Source organism: Silene latifolia, chromosome 10, assembly GCF_048544455.1.
Source record: "Silene latifolia isolate original U9 population chromosome 10, ASM4854445v1, whole genome shotgun sequence".
In the NCBI taxonomy this organism is placed as follows: Eukaryota; Viridiplantae; Streptophyta; class Magnoliopsida; order Caryophyllales; family Caryophyllaceae; genus Silene; species Silene latifolia.
This window is the reverse complement of record NC_133535.1, coordinates 112246676-112270142: the sequence shown is the minus strand read 5'-3', so window position 1 is coordinate 112270142 and position 23467 is coordinate 112246676. Positions and strand designations below refer to the sequence as shown.

At 32.8% G+C, this 23467-nt stretch overlaps 1 protein-coding gene across 1 annotated transcript; it reads left to right on the top strand.

Annotated features, from left to right (window-relative positions):
* Positions 1–16016: 16016 nt before the first annotated feature.
* On the top strand, positions 16017–22977 carry LOC141609129 (cytochrome P450 71D10-like). The gene is made up of 3 exons (XM_074428325.1): positions 16017–16598; positions 21884–22208; positions 22324–22977. Exons 1-3 carry the CDS (start codon positions 16042–16044, stop codon positions 22930–22932), a joined length of 1491 nt encoding a protein of 496 aa, XP_074284426.1. The 5' UTR covers positions 16017–16041; the 3' UTR covers positions 22933–22977.
* The last annotated feature ends 490 nt before the right edge of the window (positions 22978–23467 follow it).

Genomic DNA, 23467 nt, shown 5'->3' with positions numbered 1-23467 from the left:
ATCTCGTCTGGGCTCAATAAACTCCCAAAGTCTGGCTAAATAAGCACCAAAGATTTCATCCTCTTCCTGTGGAAAACTCAGAATATGAAACATGAGAACGGTCTCAAGGAACCGAAGTTCCCTGAGACTAAAGAAAGAAAGACTAAAATTAAAACAACTAAAATTAACGCTGAAGAAAAAGTAGATCTATATACTTACATATTCATATATGTTTTAATTTAATTTGTCATAAAATTAATAAATGATCTTATGCATGCAAACTAATAAACAAGATAAAGAAGAAACAATCATCCTTACAATGGATTTCGGTTTATAGGGCACATGAGAGATCACCTTTCTCTCTTGTTCTTGTGCTTTCCTTAGTGGAAGAACTAAGATCCAAGTATAGGATCTCTCCCAAAGCTTTATACCCAAAGCACACTCTTAATTAAAATTAATATTATAAATACTAGTACAATATTAATCTTGTAGAAAATTGACCCAAAATAATTTTGTTTTGTCTCTTAAAACCCGGTTTAAGAGAGGAGAAGAGGAAGGAGAAATCTTTTTATCTCTCTAAAATATTTTATGGTGAATGAATAATGAATACTCTAACAATAATGTTATGTATTGTTTTATCAAAAATATAAGGCAAAAACCCCTTAGATTTTCCTATGGAAAACCGGGTAAGGGAAGAGGAGGGAAGAAAAGAGTGAGCCAATGCATGCAAGAGTTTATCTTCAGAATGTAAACTAGGTTGCATGGCTAGACAATTAGGGTAAATGATTGTGTTCTCCACTAATTAATCAACACAATATTTGCATAACCCTCCTCTTAATTTCGGCACTTCCATAAAATGGAATCCATTTTATTTTTGTCAATTTGTCTTATGTCACATGTCATATGTTACACAAATTTGTTATGTATTTTTAACATATTAAAAATCAACGTATTAATAAAAATACGTCATATACAAAAAATGACTTAGTAATTCATAATTACTTGTGCCAAAATATTTTACCAATTATAAATCACAACAATTTGTATTTATAATAATTCATTCAAATTTAATTGTTTCCTTAAACAATAATTTCATCTGAGTAATGATACAATTCGATTACTCAGACCGTATCTCATTTTAATCAATTTCAACGAGATACGTAAATATCACTTCCAAAATCGTCCGTCAATTTTAATTAAATTAATTGACTCGTAACGTTATACGATCAATTAATTGATCAATTAAGAGTGTTGCCCTATAGGTATGACCTAAGGGGATCAATCGATCACCACCGTAAATTTACAAGAATGTCAAACTCTAGTCACCAATCATTACCGATATGTGTGGACCGTTGACATGTAAAAATATTACTTCCCAATTGTATTCTTTATAATGAGACTTAAACATGTGATCATCATGATCAACAGTCGTGATCGCATTATTGTTGGAGGACACATATTCCAACAATCTCCCACTTGTCCTCGACAAGTGTGCGTCACCAATTCTCTTGTCCTATTACTATCTCCCACTCAATGCAAGGTGTCTTTCAGGTCGTACTTGCAAGTGATCATATCGAGAGTGGTTTCCTCGATCTGGAGAATAACTGATTGACCGGATTTATCCACCACGGATACATTCCGAGCGTGGCCACGCATTTCCAGTTCATTACTCCTCGAGTGGCCCTGAGATATTGTTATAACCCTGACTAGGGGTGGACAATTCCTATCGCACTCATTCCCTTCAACTAGCCACAGCCATCATAACCCAAAATATGTCCATTTGACCCCATTTACGAAGGTCGTAGTAACACAAATCAAAGTTAATCTAAAACTATGCCATCTTAGGTGAATAGTCTTTAGTCAAAAGAATCGACTCATTTGAATACTATAGTAGCTCTCGCCACGACCAGGCTATATAAATTTGCCAGAACTCTATAAGCGGTCATTAGGCCCGACAAAATGTTCCTAACAGTCTGCCTATGTGATCGACTAGTCATCTCACATGACTCTATGGCACTTGAACTTCCCATCAATCGCATCACACTCTAGTCACTTCGAGACGTCACCTCATGTAAGTAACTATGGGCAAATGCAATGTTAATCCATGTTCACTTCAACGGGGTTCAATTGTCTCCACAACCCGTTTGGATGTAACAAAGTATATGGTGAGTTAATAATAACTCAAACGACAAATGTCGACATCACACTCGGGTAGTCAATACCATATTACAACCTTGTGATGCATATCGTAAGTGTAAACACTTGTTGATTGCAATAGAAGTTTAACATGCCATGTGTCCATGTGTTCAAACTTCTTACACTTGCATTTTCCTTTACATTCATGTTCTCTCTCATAGCATGAACCTTACCAAGTACACATCAAGGTTCCCGACCTTTGTTTTGGTTCTTTATCTTGAAAGAACTTCCTTGTCGATTATCACCTAACGAACGAACTTGTGGTGAATGATATAACTTGTACTGATCAAGTACTCCATTCACACACAATGCACTAGGTATATGTTTTGCAGAGTCTTGCAACGATTTATCAAGATGATTGACCTAGCACTTCTCACAAGTCCTAGCATATTAGGAAAGATTAGTTTCGAGTAACTTCTTATTCAACTAAGTATCTATCCAAAACTTCTTATTTCTCTTTCTAGCTTGAAAGGTTTAGGATTCTCATAAATCCTTGCATGTGCTCGGATTTTCTATAATATGTGCAACCTCTTGACACACAATAGAGCATTCCGTCAAACACCGAAATCGCTCATCGGATTCTACTCGAGAATTCATGGCGTTTCTATTATGGCTTACCAATGAACCATCATGCTCTTATGCATATGATTCACCATTGGACATGTGCATGATTATTCTAATGGCGGAAACATTAGTAACCTTTTAATCATGCCATCAACTATATTTAGGTTCAAGGAACGACCATGACTGCTAATGGCAATTCCATTTTCATTTAAATGAATAACCTACGTATCTCGTTGATTCGATGTGTATCTAACAATACTTATCCAACATCTCATGATGTAGTTGGATTCATCATGGTCCATTTTCATCCAGAATTGAAAACTCAAATAATTCTTTATGAAAGAAGGTATTAGCTCGTCATTCTTCAATGAGTGATGAGTTGTAAACATTCAAAGGATGATAGCTCCCACTAAATTCCATATCTTCACACGACAATTTCCTAACTCCCACTCAATTCCACATGTTTCGAAATTGACTTCTCAATCGAAACTTTTCAAGAATTGAAATATAAATTGCATTGCCAAGTTATTAAGATAAAACCATATATGTTCCCATCATATCCTTTCAAAATACCTATTTTGAAGTGGTCTCATCTTAACCTTATGGAAAGAGATTTTAATCTCTAACTCACACATATCATAATGATGTGCAGCGATGTCATTATTCAAATATAAATAATATCTAGAACACGTCCTTCGAAATACCCTTTCGGAAGGAGGTTCAACCATTTCATAATGAGGTTAAGAAATGTCATCTGCGTGGTCAAAACTTGGCTATTGAGGATATCGGTATATCAATTCTTGCAACTTGTTTATAACTAGTATGTTATTTTGATTCATTTTGGCTCTTAAGTAAATCTCAAGGTTGAAACTATTGGTCAAAATTTTCATAAACTTAGTCAAAACTCTTGTTAAGACTTTACTTTAGTCATTTTGTTCCAAAACTTTCTTTTGGTCTCCTCGTGTAGTTATCTTGAGAACATTCTCTTACGATTACTTCACTTGGTCTCTTTAGTCATATAGAATTTACTTGAGACCATAGATCTCATCTATTGGGTATACTGTATAAATAGATATACCTTTATTCAAATCATTCTTTCTTGCGTAGATCTCATTTACACAATCTTATCTTGGTGTGAGTTGTGTCCTCATTTTTCTCCCACTCTATCTTTAGAATAAATACACTATAAATTCAAAGATAGCATATGAGACACAAATAATGAATTTGAAGTATAAGGAGAACTATCTCATAGGTTGACTAATGGTTTTAGATTTCATAAGTGTACTTGGTGATTGACATTCCTTTAAAAGGGAGTTCATAGACTCAAAATCACTTTGTAAATGATCATACACAAGCCTTAAGCATGTGGACATATAATGAATCCCGTCATTATATTTGTCTATTATATCACTTTAAGTGAATAATCATATGTTTCTAAGAGCAAGCATTTAAATACGGATTTTAGAACAAAAGTATAAAATGATAAAACGGGTGACTTGGGTTGCAAACCAAGTCACCATTATCCAAAATACAACCAATTATCCAAAATACCTTTCCATGTCGAACACGGAAACTTAAGGTTCTAAAAATCCAAAACATAATTTAAAATAAGACAATAAAAAGCGAAGCTCCATGAAAGCTATTCCTAGCTCCTTGATGGTTTCTTAAGCTTGCTTTTCCTTTCCTTTGTCTTTGCTTGGTGGAGGCCCTATTTACAATAAAAAGGGAGATACATTATCACAACTTCGTATCACAATACCATAGTTGAATTAGAAACATAAAAGAAAGGATAGTCATTTACCTACTGGAGTAATCTTTCCAGCCTTAATATCACCAAGGTATTTGGAACAATTTATTTTCCAATGTCCCATACCATTACAATAATGGCATTTATCAAGAGGACCCTTCTTGATTTTCGAAGTGCTAGCATCATTAGCTTTAGCTTTGGTGAAAGTGGGAGCTTGCTTCTTACCCTTCCTCCCATTCTTTTTGAACTTCCCCTTACTCTTAGCGCTTATGTTAAGCACATCCTTTGGAGGGTTCACATTTAACCCCATGTCCCTTTTGGCTTGCACAAGTAACTTGTGCAATTCTTCAAGAGACACATCCTTGTCTTTCATGTTAAAATTCACCCGGAATTGAACATATGCTTTGACTTTGGACAAGGAGTGTAGAATCCTATCTACGATGAGTTCTTTGGGGATTTCAACCTTTTGAATTTTCAAGGTCTCGACAAGCTCCATAAGTTTGAGCACATGAGGGCTAACCTTTTGGCCCTCTTTGAAGTCGAGATCAAAGAATGCCGCGGCCGCCTCATATTGGACGATCCGCGGAGTTTGTGAAAACATTGTCACAAGCTTGGAGTAAATCTCATTAGCGTTGCCCATTTTAAAGGCTCTCCTTTGGAGATCCGCCTCCATTGCAAATATCAAGACGTTTTTCATTGCGGCGGACTCCTTTTGGTAAGCCTCATATACTTCCCTAGTGGCGGCGGTCGACCTAGTAGTAGGTTCGGGAGGAGAGGCCTCGGTAAGGTAACGAAGCTTGTCGTCACCTTGGGCGGTTAATTTGAGTTGGACATCCCAATCGGAGAAATTTGACCCATTCTTTTCAAGTTTACATCGATCCATGAAGAATCGGAGCCATGATGTATTAGCGAGAGGCGTGGCGTTAGGGGTTGGTGTTGCCATTTGTTATGAGAAAAGAAGTGGTCTACAAAACAAAATAGAAGGAGTAAAACAAATGTCGTTTTAATAATAATACTCGTAAAAATTTGTAATTTAAACAAGTTTTATGCATTTCTCTAGTGACCTCTACCCAACTAGATAAATGATTCCAAGACCCAAATTCATATCAACTTAGGCACGGGATAGCCGATGGAACCCTTATTAATATAACTCGGTGGATTAACGTTTAATCGATTCTACTTTTAGAACTCTTGGTCGATAAAATTACTCTAATGTTTATCTATAGCCCGGAACATATGCGACTACGGTCACGAATACTTCCGTTGAGGTCAATCCAAATTTCGAATAAATGTGTCCATGATCCAAATTCACATTAATTTGGGCACGGGATGGCCGATGAAACCCTCATCAACACGAATTCGGTGGATAGACATTCATCACCCACTTCCCCTACGTAACAAGGTTTGTACCCCGGGATGGCCGAGTGCACTCCCTCGCGAAATAGGTTTTCATGGTTTCTACTATTTGGTAAGGCTATGTCTCAATTAATTGTTTTAGCGAGAGGTCATGTCAATTTATTATCTATCACGTTTTAAGTGAACTAAAGCGGTGAACTATGATAATTGTATTTGACACGGTCGATGAACTCGATAAGATGATGATGCATGTTTTAGTTATGGCGATTTAGCGATGCATGTGACATATAAATAAAATGCAAAACATAAAAAAAAAAAATCCTAGTATGGCCTTCCTAAAATAGAAAAACTATTTAACTATTACATATTCGGAAACCAACTCCATTGGTCCCTTGAACTTCGGTTGTGTCACGCATCTCGAGGTAACACCGTCTTTATGTATCGCCATCTTGAAGAAATCCATCTTTGGGAACTCCGAGATAAATTAAATTACATAGCATATTACATAATTTCCTATTATACATTTGTAACTAAAATAAAATAAATCTATTAAATTACAAAACGGTGATACAAGATCACAATAAATTACAACCGAATCGATATTCCCATACATTTCGGGAAATACCAATTAAAATCTAAGGCCATACTAAGTAAAAATTACATAATTCAAAAATTACATAAATTAAATTATGACAATCATAAAGAAAATGCAGCATTATAATATGTATGAACATGCCCAATTTTATGCTAAATCGCCTTTAAATAGTCAATATCGTATATTATTCGGTTTTTACGGATTTGCGTGATTTCAACATTTTATAATCACAAAAATTTCATAAATTCATATTTATGCATAAGTTAATTACCCTAACCTCTTAGGACTCAAAATTTAGTCTTCACTAATTATTTGACCATAATTAACTCATATTTCTAAAAATTGTTCATTAATGGACCAAAAAATACAAAAATAAGCTATAAACTTCAAATAAATCACAAAATTTCAAATAAATTCAAAATTTGAAATTTAAACTCATGAACATTCTGGAAAAATACCATGACACTCATAATATTCAAAAACTTAGGTTAAAAATTTCGAAATATTTCCGGAAAAAACAATGTTGCGGTTTATCGGTTTTTAACAAAATAATCATAAAAACATGAGAAAAATTATATTCATCAACTATTCAATTTTAGATCTGAAAATGATAATAAAATGAAACATGTGACGTTTTTCCTTAGTCATAGATTATGTTTTATTAATATTTCACTAATAATATCACTATTTATACTATTTTTCTTCAAAAAATCATAAATCATGCACAAAGACTTCAATATAGCCTATTATCTTACACACATCTTGTAAAATTGCATGTGACAACATACTAAATTTATATGACCAGATTCGAAATTTATCTCATATTAACCTATTTTTCACCTAAATCTGAATTTAATAATGAAAAATCCATTTTTCGAGCATAAGAAGTCCAAAAATTATGAAAATTTACAGGTTATCTCAAAATAATATATGTTACAACATATCCAAAAATCACTGGAAAATTCGAAGTTTAGCTAGTTTTAGTACGAAAATGACATTTATACTCATAAAATCATATTTTAATGCCATTATTATATAATATGAACAATAAAAATCCATAAAATAACCAAAATATCCTAAAAACATTTTAGGACCAGAAATTTTAACATGCATAAATTAATTTCGTGATATATCATAATAGCACAAAATATACAAGTTTTATATGTTAATCTTTATAACTCGGAAAAACTTTTAACCGATTTGCATGCAAACAACCATGGCTCTTGATACCGATTGAAGAAAAAGTAGATCTATATACTTACATATTCATATATGTTTTAATTTAATTTGTCATAAAATTAATAAATGATCTTATGCATGCAAACTAATAAACAAGATAAAGAAGAAACAATCATCCTTACAATGGATTTCGGTTTATAGGGCACAAGAGAGATCACCTTTCTCTCTTGTTCTTGTGCTTTCCTTAGTGGAAGAACTAAGATCCAAGTATAGGATCTCTCCCAAAGCTTTATACCCAAAGCACACTCTTAATTAAAATTAATATTATAAATACTAGTACAATATTAATCTTGTAGAAAATTGACCCAAAATAATTTTGTTTTGTCTCTTAAAAACCGGTTTAAGAGAGGAGAAGAGGAAGGAGAAATCTTTTTATCTCTCTAAAATATTTTATGGTGAATGAATAATGAATACTCTAACAATAATGTTATGTATTGTTTTATCAAAAATATAAGGCAAAAACCGCTTAGATTTTCCTATGGAAAACCGGGTAAGGGAAGAGGAGGGAAGAAAAGAGTGAGCCAATGCATGCAAGAGTTTATCTTCACAATGTAAACTAGGTTGCATGGCTAGACAATTAGGGTAAATGATTGTGTTCTCCACTAATTAATCAACACAATATTTGCATAACCTCTTCTTAATTTCGGCACTTCCATAAAATGGAATCCATTTTATTTTTGTCAATTTGTCTTATGTCACATGTCATATGTTACATAAATTTGTTATGTATTTTTAACATATTAAAAATCAACGTATTAATAAAAATACGTCATATACAAAAATTGACTTAGTAATTCATAATTACTTGTGCCAAAATATTTTACCAATTATAAATCACAACAATTTGTATTTATAATAATTCATTCAAATTTAATTGTTTCCTTAAACAATAATTTCATCTGAGTAATGATACAATTCGATTACTCAGACCGTATCTCATTTTAATCAATTTCAATGAGATACGTAAATATCACTTCCAAAATCGTCCGTCAATTTTAATTAAATTAATTGACTCGTAACGTTATACGATCAATTAATTGATCAATTAAGAGTGTTGCCCTATAGGTATGACCCAGGGGATCAACTGATCACCACCGTCGTACGACAGTAATGTCAAACTCTAGTCAGCCAATCATTACCGATATGTGTGGACCAGTTGACAGTAAAAATATTACTTCCCAATTGTATTCTTTATAATGAGACTTAAACATGTGATCATCATGATCAACAGTCGTGATCGCATTATTGTCGGAGGACACATATTCCAACAAGCGCTGCCTCCCCGGCAACGGCGCCAAAATTTGATACCTGTCGATGTGAGTATCAAAAATAATATTTATAATTCCAAACTACAACTAGCAAGCGGTAGTAAGGGTCGATCCGCAGGGAGGTAGGGAAATAATAGTTGCTTTTATTTCAGTCTATGGAATTTCTGGGGGGTTTTGGATTGAAGTATATCTAAGCCTAAATGCATAAATAAAAGGCAAGTAATAAAAAGAGATGTAAACAATAATAAAAAGAATGCTAAGACGGTCGGTTCACTGCAGCTACGACGATGGGTTCCTAAGTAAGTCTGAATAATCACGATAGGTGGGAAAATAAGAAGTCCTCTCGGTCCATTCTTAACTAGTAGCGCCTCTCAGCCCATGCTACTGGTCCTTAGGTCTCATTAATACTAGCTCTCGCCCTGAAAAGTGATTCCTAATGCCTAAACTTTACCTATCTTTCAATCTTAGTAAAATTTAGTCGTTTCAATTTAGTCAATTTCCCTTCCCTATCTCTCGATCTTCTGGGTCGGTCAATTCCTAAGTAATTAACAAGTCTCCTCTCGGTCTCGTTGTCAAATATTGCAATTAAAACATTGAAACGAAAGCTAAACTATCGCGCGTCAGTCGATCGACCAGCTAAGCTAGTCGATCGACTAACAGGTCCAGTCGATCGACTGACTAATCCAGTCGATCGATCAAAGGCCGACTTCGGGTCTACTAATCTACATCGTCTTCGCCGCAGATCCCCTCACATCTTAGCACGGGGTAATTAGCTACGCATATTAATTCTAACTACGACTAATAAAGCGATAAAAACGAATAGCGAAGGCATAACTAAACTACTTGAATTATAAATTGCAACAATAGAATTAAAGGTTTGGATCTAAACTAACAATCTAACTACTGAATGAATTGAAATAATACTGAAATAAAGAGCAGAAATACCGAATAAAAGAAAGGCAGGAAGAATCCGATTGCAAAAGGAGAACTTTATTGAAAACTAAACTAATTATAATTGAATCTAAAATAGTAAAGTCAAATCAGTAGATGGGATTAACCCCTACTGAATGCCTCCCTCAAAACTGATGTTCGAGGGCCTATTTATAGAGATGTCACGCAAAAACCTAAAAACTAATTACAATTGGGCTTCTAGTTCTCGTTCTTAATTTGCGTCAGAGTCGAGGGGTGGTCGATCGACCACTTAGACCAGTCGATCGACCAACCTCCACTGTACAGTAGCTGCTGATAATCGCGCTCTGGTCGATCGACCATGTAGGTCAGTCGATCGACCAAGGGTGCTGTACAGAATTGCATTCTGACGATTCCTGTAGCGCGCACCGATCTTAAAATAGCTGCCATTTCTTCGTTACTTGGTCAAATCAGGCGTTCTACGCGGCGTTGGAAAGCTAAGAGGATAAGCTTTCACCTCCAAATGGAATCACTCGATTATAAGCTCTAGAGCTCGAGATATTGCTATCTGAAGCAGGCTACAATATCGTGAAGTGCTTCTTTGCTTGTAAAACTCGTACGCACCCATGCTTTTGCTATCTTTAAGCCTTGAAACGCGCACCAAGCTCATTCCTCGAGTCAATACTTCATGTCAAATGCTATGCTAAACACTCGAGAACAGATTCGGGTCATTTTCCGCTGAAATCTTCATATTTCTGCAATATCACACAAAAAGGAAGAAATACACGAAACAAGGGAAATAGTAGCATAAACTACTCAATTGAGCTCTGAAATGCGTGTGAAATGAGGTGCAAAACATCATATATTAGACACGCATCAGGAGGCTAGCAAGTCGAGTAAGTTTTTAATTGCTTTGCATTTTAGTATAGGTCTTGCAACCCATTAAACATAACCTCTAGTCCTTCTTGTTTTGTGCTTTGAGCCATTTTTATGGTTTGATTGGGTAATTTGATTGTTGGCACATTGAGGACAATGTGATGTTTAGCTTGGGGGGAGATTGCATTTGCATATAGTGTAGTTTGCATGTAGTGTAGATAATTTGAAAATTTTTGAGAGAACTTTTGTGCTTTTTGCTTGCTTGTCACCTACTTTCCTCTTTGCTTATCCTAATGATAGCTTTTGGCTAATGATTTGTTCTTATATGATGGGATAATAGCTACATGGGAATGTCTTGACATAGTAGGTGGGAGATGGAAAATGAACCGAATAGGCTTGATCTTGACTATTGGCAAGCTACAAAATGGTAAGGTAGAACCTCTTTTGACCGATGCATTCATATCCGGTCTCTCTTAGGTGAGTGTAGGTGTCTCCTTATGATGTGTGTTTTATCAAAACGCACAAGTATGGTTCTCATGTCATCTCTTGGTAAGCATGCATTCATTTGTTATAGCATTTTGGGGCCATTCACATGAATATATTTGCCTTCTTGACCCCTTCAAAAACATTTTTCCCTAACTACATTATAACTTGCCTACCTTGTGAGCTAGTAGCTTTGTTTTGTTTTGTTTTGTTTGAGTGCTCAATTGGGATTTATTTCAAAGTTTGATTATCATGTGAGCTTGGTCTTAATGCTCAAGAAAGAAAATGAAAGAGAAAGATGATGAAAACAAATGATGGAAAATTGAGAAAAAAAAAGTTGAGAAAAGAAAGAAAAGAAAAAGAATGAAAAAAAAAAGCATGAAAATGAAAAAAAGAAGTATGAATTGAAAAGAAGAAAAAAAGAAGAAGATGTTTATGTGAGAAACTCTCATGCATTATCTACATATTTTGGAGAGTTTTCTTATGTTTTGAATTGCAAAATTGGGTTAGAATTGGGATTGAGCATCCTTACATTTGGTTGTTGCTAGCTTAACATTAGCTCCACAATCCATAATTCATTTGTTCCCCCTTCTTACCCATTACATATTGCCTTCTTCCTACCCATTTGGCTTCTTTATCATGCTTGCATTTGATTGTTTTGGCTTACTAGTTTTGATTGATTACCATATTAGATTGCGGGCACATTGTTATAAGTCAAGGATAGTTGAGTGTTTATCCACAAAATTGTCCTTTCACATATAAAAGAGTTTGAGTGCACCGTGAGAGTCCATGAGTCCAAAGATCATGCAAGAGCTTAAAGGTTCATTCAAAGTTTTCCATGCTACGCCGTCATGTAAATCTCATCCATGTTTTGCTTTATTCCTTGCCCATGCTGTTTCGGGTTTCTAAATCATTGTGCTTAGCTTGTTTTGGGATATTGCAATTGATGGGATATGGTTTCTTGCTTGGGGACAAGCAAGGATTTAGCTCGGGGGAGTTTGATGTGTTCATTTTATATATACTTTTACCCCTCATTTTAGCTCGGTTTCTATTGTTTATCATACTTTAAAAAGTATATTTATGAGCTAATCTTGTGTTCTAGGTGTATTGTTGTGTTTGTTACGTTTTTGTAGGAATCTAAGCATTTAGAGGCTTTTCCTATCATTTTAGCATACACCAAGTTCACTAAGCTAAGTAGGAACAAAGTTGGACTAGCATGAAGTGTTTGCATGGGTTTTGCATGAAGATTTGATGGATTGAAGTTAGAATTACAATTAAAGTCAAAAGCAAAGTCAAGCCCAAAATGAAGGTCCATATTAAGGTGCAAGCATTGGATACCAAGAAGTTTAGGATGCTATGAATTTAGAGCATTACCGGATGATTAAGGAGCATTAAACATAAACATAGAGATTCCTCGAACAATTAATTGAGGAATTAAGGAAATTAATCAGGAATCACACGTCCCCGATCGGGGCCCCCAACCCCGATCGGGGTTGGCTGTCTCTAGCTCGTTTACGTTTAACTCCCCTCCCCTATATAAAGGAGAGCCGCTTCATAGCTTATGCATCTCAATTTTTACGTCTCATATATTTACAATAGCCTTAAGCATTATAATTCTCTCAATAGTTTTCATTTTAGATTTCAATATAAGTTAAGCTTGTAGTTATCAACATTTGGTTCTTAATACATTTCAAGCATTTGGTTCTATTTGTTTCTTCCATACAAGTTCTTTTCTATTAAGGTATTTCTATTTCTAGTTCACAATTTTACATTTCTATTTAGTTTACGCATAGTTTATTATTAGTACTTTATTTACATTTCATTAGCATTATTTATATTACATGTTATATTATTTAGTTTATATAAATCACACAATCATGTTTAGCATTTCTTAGAATATAGTTTATAATTTACACTTTAATATGAGTAGCTAAATTTCCTAGTCTAAGGGCTAGGGGAGCCCTGCAAAATCAAGTATATAACATGTTAAAATAGGTTGATAATAATATTGTTCAATTATTTCTATCACATGTTTGCACCATAATGTTTAATCTTTGTTTAAGGCCTTATCCATTGGTTAAGTTTGTTCATTCATTATAAAAGTCGAGAGGCATGGAATCGAATTAGACAAAGCATGTGTAGTAGGACGACCTAGTCATGGACGAAAGTTTCTCTAGGACCCGGTCTATGGTTGATACTAATGCCGTAAGGTGGGTGTCTCTAAGCCTAAGCAATTGACAATGTTTTTAATACCGAGTTTAACATAATTATATATTTACCTTTGCATGTGTGACCCGACCCCCTTAGACTCCTTTTTATTATATAATTTACATCATAGTTTTTGTTAGTCATCAAACAACCAAACCCAAAAACGAAATCGATCTTGATAGAAATCTTCCCATAAGCATTTCACAACTTAATTCCCGTTTTCTTGTGTTCGACCCCTATTGCTACATTCATTTGTTGTTTAGAGTAATTATCTTTGCATAGGTACACGATAAGCCTATCAGAAATCCCTTCCACACGTTAAGCACTATCAGAAAGATTTTATTGACAAAATAATTTCCCAAATATTTGACCAAATCACATCCTTTTTGTTAGGTAACAAACACCACTCAAATAAAATCTTTTTTACCATCTTATACGTTATATTTGATGTTTGTTAAACACAAATTTCTCAACAAACAAAAAGATATTATTTAGCACCAAAAGAGAAAGTTTTCAACAAAATATTTTTGGTCAAAACTATATGGTAAAATTATATTTTTAAAATTCCTTTGTCAAATATAATAAGCCGTGATTTAATGAACCGATCAAGAAGAGTAAACACAGGCTTTATACTCTTACACTTTACTAGACACAATCCAAGACTTGATCCAATGCTTCATCCGTCTTCTCTTCCGAACAAATGTACTTGTGGGCCTGCCTTACATACATCTAGCATATACTATTAATTTAGCGGGGATATAAAAATGGAGGATTTGTCATCATCAATATATCTTCTTAATACGTGGAAATTTCCTTTTTGTTAGTTTTTTTCGTGAAACCAAACAAGTTTTTCTAATCACAAGTTTTCTACGTAAAATATTATTTAATTTACTAATTTTAGCGAAGCTAAAAAACCCGGTTTATTTCGGAAAAATCTTTAGACGCGGCGGAGTGGTTTCTCTACCCGTAATAGTACAGTATCATTTACGTGAGATTTTTCTACAATAATAATTTAATCATACTCGTAATAGACATTAAGTCATTAAGTAACACATGTATAGGATAATGATAGAGTGTCAGCACTATAGAGTGCATGACACTCAATCTCGGCGCCACTCTCTCAATGCATGTGAGAGGTAGCATTTAATTTCGGCGCTATCCGGTGACGCTCTATCATTATCCATCTATATCATTATCCGGAGGGATTGCGAATCTTACGTGATAAAAGGTTAGGTGGGGGGTACGTGAACGAGGTAAAATAATAGGAATAATGCACTCGATAACGTTATCACCTAAATCATACACGATACACCAATTGTGAGACACGTAACACAAATTTTACTAATTAATCAAATTTTAATATTTATAACATACTCCAATACAAGTATTACGCAATCTTATATATTAAAAAAAAGTATTGCTCATTTTTCCATGCACAATAGTTTAGTAAATAGCGGCATGGATTTCCGACGGGAAAAAGTCGTTACTCTTTATATGCTTCTATTTTGATGTTACCAAAGGGTGCCAGACTACCACTCAGTGTCAAAACCAGGATTTGAAATCAGTCAACGCTGATTGATTTATAAAAAAACAGTTTGACCTTTTTAAGTTGGCTTTGACACAAAGCCATATACATCCTCGACAAAATTATAAACTACAATTTCTAAGTTGCTTAGTGAGACTATATTAAGGTGAAATAATGCATAATTTAACGCGAATTTTTGTATAATGACGGTATGACTAGGAATTTTTAGAGCGGCCAAGTTTGACCCGATTCGAGTTACTTGACTCGAATTCGAGCAAACCCGACAAAACCCAAAAATATTGAATAACAAAACTGATCGGACCCGTAACATGATGATGACGACCCGTAACCCAACACGACCCGATAAAAGTGACCCGAATCCGAAGCCATACCCGTACCCGACCCGATTAAATTGATGACCTAACAACTATTAAACTCAATATTAATCAAAATGAAAGCTATTTAATGTTTCATTTGACGCGATTAGTATAGCTAGTAATGAAGTAACAAACCAAAATAATGGTCGCAAAATTAAGGAGGCGTTTGATTTAGGGGTTTCAAGAAAGGAAAAGGGAATCATTCCCTTACATGGTGTTTGGATAGATTATTTTTCATTCCCTTTACCCATATTTGGGAATGGGTTTACTCCTCATACCCCCAAATGGGCAGTGACAGAGCCAAACAAGAGTGATGATCAATGGGCAGTGACGGAGCCAAGATTCCCCGTTAGGGGAGGCGAGGGTAAACGTAGAATTTTATAAGGTAAATTTTAATTTTTTTTTGAAAATTTAATTAAAAACTTGGAATATACCAATCAAACGCCTCCTAATTTTAATGGTAAAAAAGTAAAGTAATGCCATAAAATAACCAGAACTGGCCCAATACATCATTTGACCCGAAATGACCCGACTCAATGACGACTCAAACCCGAACTCGACTTGACCTAAAAGGGCCGACATACTTGAATCCGATATGACTCGACCCGACCCAATTGCCACCTCTAGGAATTTCTGCGCCTATAAAAACACACACAGTTGCGATATCTTCAAAATACAAATAAATAATAAATAAAACACATTTGAACCAACTCAGAAAAATGGAGTTCCCTGGGCAACCCTCCTTATACATCCTTTTACTCACAATATTCACATACTCACTACTAAAATTCCTCAAAAAACCACCACAAAAGCTACCACCGGGTCCACCTAAACTACCCTTTCTCGGAAACCTCCACTTACTCTCCTCAAAAACCACCCTCCCTCACCGGCAGCTGGCGGCGCTAAGCCGACAGTATGGCCGAGTAATGATGCTACAACTCGGCCAGGTTCCGACAGTCGTCGTAACCTCGGCTGAGATGGCAAGGGAGGTTATGAAAACACATGACGCTGTTTTCTGTAACCGGCCGGAACTCATGGTTGGTAAAGAGGTTTTTTATGATAGTAAGGATATTGGGTTGGCCCCGTATGGTGAGTATTGGAGGCAGGTCCGGAAGATTTCTACGCTCGAGCTGTTTACTATGAGACGGGTCGGGTCGTTTCAGAGTATTAGGGAGGAGGAGGGGAATAATATGGTTAAGTTAATTGCTGGTCAAGTTGGAGGTGTGGTTAACCTAAGCAAGATGTTCTTCGTTCTTGCTTGTGATGTTATGTGCAGGTACGTATGTTATGTTACCTTTATATTTTAATTTGGTACCCAGTACTTCTTTCGTTTCATTGCTTTCTTTACGTTTAATTTATACACGTATATCAATGCGCTTATTTTCTTTTATTCATATTTCTAGTTTCATATTACTAAAGTTTATAAAAGTTTAATATTCATAATATACTCGGTATAAAATAGTTTAAATAAAATTTTACATGAGTATATTTTTTAATATTATAAAATCATGAAAATAAAGATTGAATCAAATAACTATATAAAAGTTCATTTACAATATTGTCATAATTTTTATTTTCACATTTTTGTTTCTTTTAATTTGATACCTATAGGTATCAATTTCATACCCACCCCTCTCGGTCATTGGCTATGAGAAACTCATAACTCATAGGTTTGAGGTATGACTTATGAGTATGAAACCCTTATGTTAGACAAACAAACACTTGGTATGAGTTTGGTTCATTCCAAATCCATATCTCATACCTTTTATGTTTGAAACAAAAATAGGAGTTGTATTGAAAATTCTCCTCATTTATGAATATATAGTATCCAAAAACAAATCTAAAAAATTCAAATTCAATGGAATGCAGTAGTTTGATATGAAAGCCAATTTGATAGATACATAATTTATTGATATGCATTAAAAGAAAAAAAAAAAAAGTCACTCCGTACGTACTATGGTATTCGATATATAGAGTTATTATAATAGAATTGATAAAGTACACTATAAAAGAGAACCAAAATACTACGTCTTTGAATACGGAAATAAATCCTCTCCATTTTCTCTCACAATCTCCTTAAATAATAATTTTCTCTTTTACTCCCATTTTCTTTTATTTTTATGCATAAATTTAGAATTATTAGATATTATCAATATACGATACGAGTCATTAATATGTACTTGCCTCTCCATTTCTTTTGAGGAAATAGAGAGAAAATGGGCTCTTTAAATACATACACACTTCGTAGTACTTACGAGTACAAAATACTAGTCGGCGTTGCCTTTAATATTAGGGTAACCTAAAGCTAGTTGAAACAAGAGTCACTTCCAAATCTTCACATACATACAGATTTCCAAAGTTGCATAATAGTATAAAAAAATATTGGGATATTTTATGTGTATTCTTAAATTTTTCGGTTTTCTATGGTTTACTCCTTTTTTTTTTTATATTCTTCATTGTACCCCTAATAAGTTCCTTACTTACTTCTCCATGATGACCTCGTTTAACTCTCCATCACTATCAAATAACCGTACTTTGACCTTTATTTTTCCGACTTATTAATGTTTTATAACCATCATATATGAGAAACATCATAAATCACTTTTAATATATAAACTACTATTAAAAATATCTGTTATGATTCATGACATGATAATGGAGATTTAATGAACATTTAGTTAGATTCGTAATACTATTTGCTGGATTAATGGGTAATTCGACGAACTAATAAGTAAATGAGTAAGTTATCGAGTAATAGGATTGGTAAATAGACGATTTAATAAGTCAGTTAAGAAACTAAGTTGACAAAGACAATAAATACGGTCATGATATAGACTAATTTATAGAGTTTAGGGGTCCACCATAAAATTTAAAAAATGTAGGAATACAACATAAAAAACCGAAAAACTCGAGAATACACCGTAAAATATCCCAAAATATTTCTATATTTGGTAAGATAGGCCGACATGGTGCCATGGTCCCATTCCCCAAATAATTCAATGCTCTTTCCATACAACACTGTTTTGATATGATACTCTTACTAGTATGGATCCCGCGCATACATGCGCGATATTCATAGATCTTTACTTTATAATGTATTGTTTAAGATATAAAACTGATGTATTATTAATTTTTCATATTTTAATATGAGGATAAAAAATTAAAATGGAAAATTAATTAAAAGAATTAAGTACATTCAAGAAATGTATATTTTAATGAAATTTTTCATCACAAGCTAATGATTACAATTTATAAATTTTCTCAAATAATTTTAAAGACTTTTTTTGTCAAGAAATTAATAATATAAGTTCATAATTTTTTTATACGAATTAAATACTCGTACTTGGTAAAAAAAAATATGCGAAACTAATAATATCAAATTTTTCAGTTTTTCATATACGAATTTTAGATTTATACCAGTTTTGTTTTATTTTTAAATTAAAATATTATAATTTAATTAAAAAAAAGTTATAATGATTAAAGATTATATCTTAACTAAAAGATAATAATTTAATAAAAATAGAGTTTTGTTTCCTTATTTAGCCAACTTCCTTTGGAGGAAAAACTATTGAAAATTTTTATTCTCATAGTAGTAAATAAATAAAGGGGAATGCAAGTTGAAAAAATATTATCCCCTTTTTAAATCAGCATGGCCTGTCAAAGATAGGATATAATGAAGCTCAAAGCCCAATATAGAGCAACTCATTTAGGCGGGAAAAACTTGAGAATCTCTTATTCTTTTAGTTTAAGGGGATGATATCTAGCGCCATTTATAACTAGTTTAGACTCCGTGCAATGCACGGTATATATATAACTTTGTTTTTAGTATATGACTTTTATATAGATTTCAAATTAAAAGTTTGTTAATTTTTTCAATTTATCATCCTTGTATTTTGATTTGAGGAAAAAAAAACTAAAATTGCAAAATTAAAAAGAAATTGAATAATGTCAAGAAATGAGTATTTTAATGAAGTGTTTTTACCACGAATTTAACATCATTTTAAGAAAATCATTTTTGATGATTTATTTCACGGACTAATAATAGATTCTACTTTTATTTTTAACGTAAAATTCATACACGATAAATGAAGTTTTATTTTTTTAGTGAATTGCTTATAAAATTTAAGTTAGTGACCCATTGATGTTTCGTATTTCTCATCAGAGTATTTGCTTTGAGAAAAAAAATCGACGGTGGAATTACTAATTCAAAGTCTCGAGTAATGTCATGACATTTGTATTTTAATTAAAAGTTTTGTGTATATAATTCATTTACCATTAATATGCCTTATGATTTGAATTTGTTTAATGTTCCAATCAATAAATTAGGCCTAATTAATAGTACGAAATATGTATAGGATCTTGCATTTTGAAATTTAAGAACATATTTGTCTATAAAATCTTTTAGAGATTATTTTTATTTTTATTATCCATGAATTTTCGACACCGTATTTTAGGCAGAAAAAGTTAGGCCCAAGAAATGTATAGAATTAGGATAATAAAAGTGAGGCCCATTTATAGGAAGTTTCGTTTAGGTGGGAAAAATTTGTATAACTCTTAATCTTTTAGTATAAGGGGTGAATCGTGGGTCCGATTACACCAAAAATAATTTCACCTTGTCCAACAATAAGTCTCTCTTATTACGGGTATATCCGTCACAAGCTTGTGACGGGTCAAGTATCACCTACTTGGGTAGATAGACAAAAAGCAATAGTGCATAGGGAATCACAAATGATTTGTCTTTTTCCTATCTAAATGAGTTTTATTTGACCCGTCACAAGCTGGTGACGGATAATGCCCGTCACAAATGAGAATTTATTCTTGTCCAAAACTTATCATGATTGGCCCCGAAAATCACAGTCTGATTTCATCACAATATTTTATTACAACTTCTTATTAAAGACGGAAAGGTCAAATATATAACAAATTACGTAACAAGTTGCCAAGAAAATGTCAACAATTTTATCTCTATTAGGACCATGTGATAATACTTGACCCATTTTAAAACTTAAAACGAATACTCTATTTTATGCAAGCCTTACTAATAATTTATGGAAAATAGGGAGTAAGGCCCTGTTCTTTTGGACTTAATTTCAGTTCTAATTAGTTGATTCGATTGATTCAGCTCCATTGATTGATTGATTGATTAATTCAATTGATTGATTCGATTCGATTATTTCAGCTCAATTGATTGATTGATTCAACATTACTATTATTATTCTTATTGATATTCTTATTATTATTTTTATATTAATGTATTTACTATTGTTATTATTATTATTATATTATTTTTATATTTATTATATTACTATTATATTTATTAATAATTAATTCGTATTGTTTATATTATTATATTTATATTTAATACATTTATTATTATTATTATTATTATTATTATTATTATATATTTATTATTTTATTAATATATTTATTATTATTAATATTATTCATAACATATTTATTATTATTATTATATTTTATATTGTTATATTAATAAGTTATTATTTAATATTTATTATTTTATTAATATACTCATTATTAATATTATTTATCACATATTTATTATTATAATTATTATATTTAATATTATTATGTTAATAAGTTATTATATTAGACCTATTATTATTATTATTATTATTTTATTATTTATTTTTTAGTTATTATTATTAATATATTATATTATTATTAATAATGTTATCATTTATATTACTAATATATTATTATTATTATTACTTTATTTATTATTATATTAATATTTTATTTTTTATATATCTTATTAGATTATTATTATTAGATTATATTAATATATTATTATTATTATTAATGAATAATATTATAATAATATTTATTATTATTATTATTGGTATTATTTTTTATTATAATATTTATTATTATTATTATTATTATTATTATTATTATTATTATTAATAATAATATAATCTTTTTATTATTATTTGATTGATTGATTGATTCAATTAATCGATTCGATTCGATTGATTGATTGATTCAGATCAGATTGATTGATTCAGCTCCATTAAGTTGATTGATTGATTCGGCTCCATTAAGTTGATTGATTGATTGATTCGATTGACATAATTTGGTCCAAAAGAACAGGGCCTAATTCGTAACATACTAACCTACATCAACCGAAAATCACTGTTGCCATAACCGAATTCTACTCTAAATCGATAGTGTGTAGGATCGAATCGATAGAATCGGAACTTAGAATAGTATCATTCCATTACACACATTTTAATAAAGATAATTGTTACGTAATTAATTTCCCATTTCGTTTATAATTGCTATAAAAAGAGAGAAAACATTCTACTAGATTGTAGAATAAGGTTAGTACCTACTAGAACGGTGTTACGATTCTATGAATAATTTAAAAAAAAAAAAATTAATTCAATCGTAAGAATCTACAAAATGAAGGTACTACTTAGGTTCGCGATCATCGTAAAATTTCATCAGTCGGAATTCTGAGAACCGTCTAGATAATGATGAAAAATTGCATCGAAAAATTTATACTGTGTCTAAGTATATTGAAATAATGCTTGTTGGCAGGGCAACATTTGGTAAAAAGGGAACAGAACAAGGAGCATTAAGAGCATTAACAGCAGGCGTAACAGAGACATGCACTGGATTTTGTCCTGCAGATGTTTACCCATCTGTGAAATTACTGCAGTTAATAGGCAAGGGTAAATTTCAGAAGTTTACCAAGGAATCTGATAGGATTCTTGATCCTATTATTGAAGAACACATCGAAAGGATGAAACAGGGTGAAGAGGAGGGAGACATGGTAGATGTTCTTCTCAAATATCACAAGGATAATGTTGCGGAATCTTCTGATTTCTCTTTGACTACTGATAATATTAAAGGAGTTATTTTGGTAAGTTATTGTTCGCTAAAATGCTTCATATAAATGCCCCGTCTTATTTATATTACTATATACGAGTATGTCGTTCTTACTTTTCGTATGTATATGACCGACTATATGATTATAGGAACTTCTTGGAGGAGGAAGTGAGAATTCATCAGCGACACTAGAATGGACAATGGCCGAATTACTGAAGAATCCTAGAGTCATGGATAAGGTACAAGCTGAGGTACGCCAAGTATACCATGAACAAGCAGGGTTAATTGACGAAACAAAGATTCATGAGCTCAAGTACCTAAAACTAGTGGTAAAGGAAGCTTTAAGGCTTCACCCGCCTGTACCACTCTTGGTCCCTAGAGAATCCATGCAGAGATGTCAAATCAATTCCTACGACTTCCCTTCAAAAACTCGAGTTGTCATAAATGCATGGGCTATTGCAAGAGATCCCGAGTACTGGGTTGAACCAGAGACGTTTAATCCGGAGAGGTTTGAAGATTCATCGGTGGATTATAAAGGAAATCATTTCGAGCTAATTCCATTTGGTGCAGGAAGGCGAAGATGTCCGGGTATGACATTAGGAGTAGCCAATGTTGAACTTCCATTGGCTATGTTGCTCTATCATTTTAATTGGAAGTTACCTAATGGAATGTTGCCTCAGGAACTTGACATGGATGAATCATATGGGTTAACTATGAGGAGGAAAAATCACTTGCTTGCTATTCCTACCTTTAAATAGTTGTATTTGGTTCTAAGAGAATTTCATGTAATCTTACCATATAAACGGCCGTTTGTGTTCTAAGGATCTATCGTCTTATAATAGATGACCATCATTGCTCCAAATTCTCCCTTCATTTCTATTTTTTTTTTTGTAAAGAAAGGATCAATTAATTAATAAATAGTCATATGACATCTGCAATATGTGTCAAATTTGACCGGATAAAACTCGACTAGAACCAAATAAAATAAAATCTCGTTCAAAGAAAGATATGTAAACTTGAATTGCTCCAAAGCACATCCTCTATCATATCGCCGCAAACAGCTTTTCACAAGAGGACCATAGAATCTTGAGCCTTGACGAGAGACGATTTCATCTGACCAAATTGAGTGTAACCAACAAATCGACAACATATGTAATACCGTATAACGATCCATTACGAAACTGATCTTCTGCATCTTCACCATATGTGAAACGACCAAGATGCTCTTATCTATATTTCCAATAGAACTAAAACCTAGAAAGAGAAGGACTGAAATAACTCCAAAAATAGAGA

Coding starts and splice junctions, on each gene's coding strand:
- LOC141609129 (XM_074428325.1), top strand. CDS start 16,042: ATGGAGTTCCCTGGGCAACCCTCCTTATACATCCTTTTACTCACAATA. Junction 16,599..21,883: donor GCTTGTGATGTTATGTGCAG/GTACGTATGTTA, acceptor GCTTGTTGGCAG/GGCAACATTTGGTAAAAAGG. Junction 22,209..22,323: donor ATATTAAAGGAGTTATTTTG/GTAAGTTATTGT, acceptor ATATGATTATAG/GAACTTCTTGGAGGAGGAAG.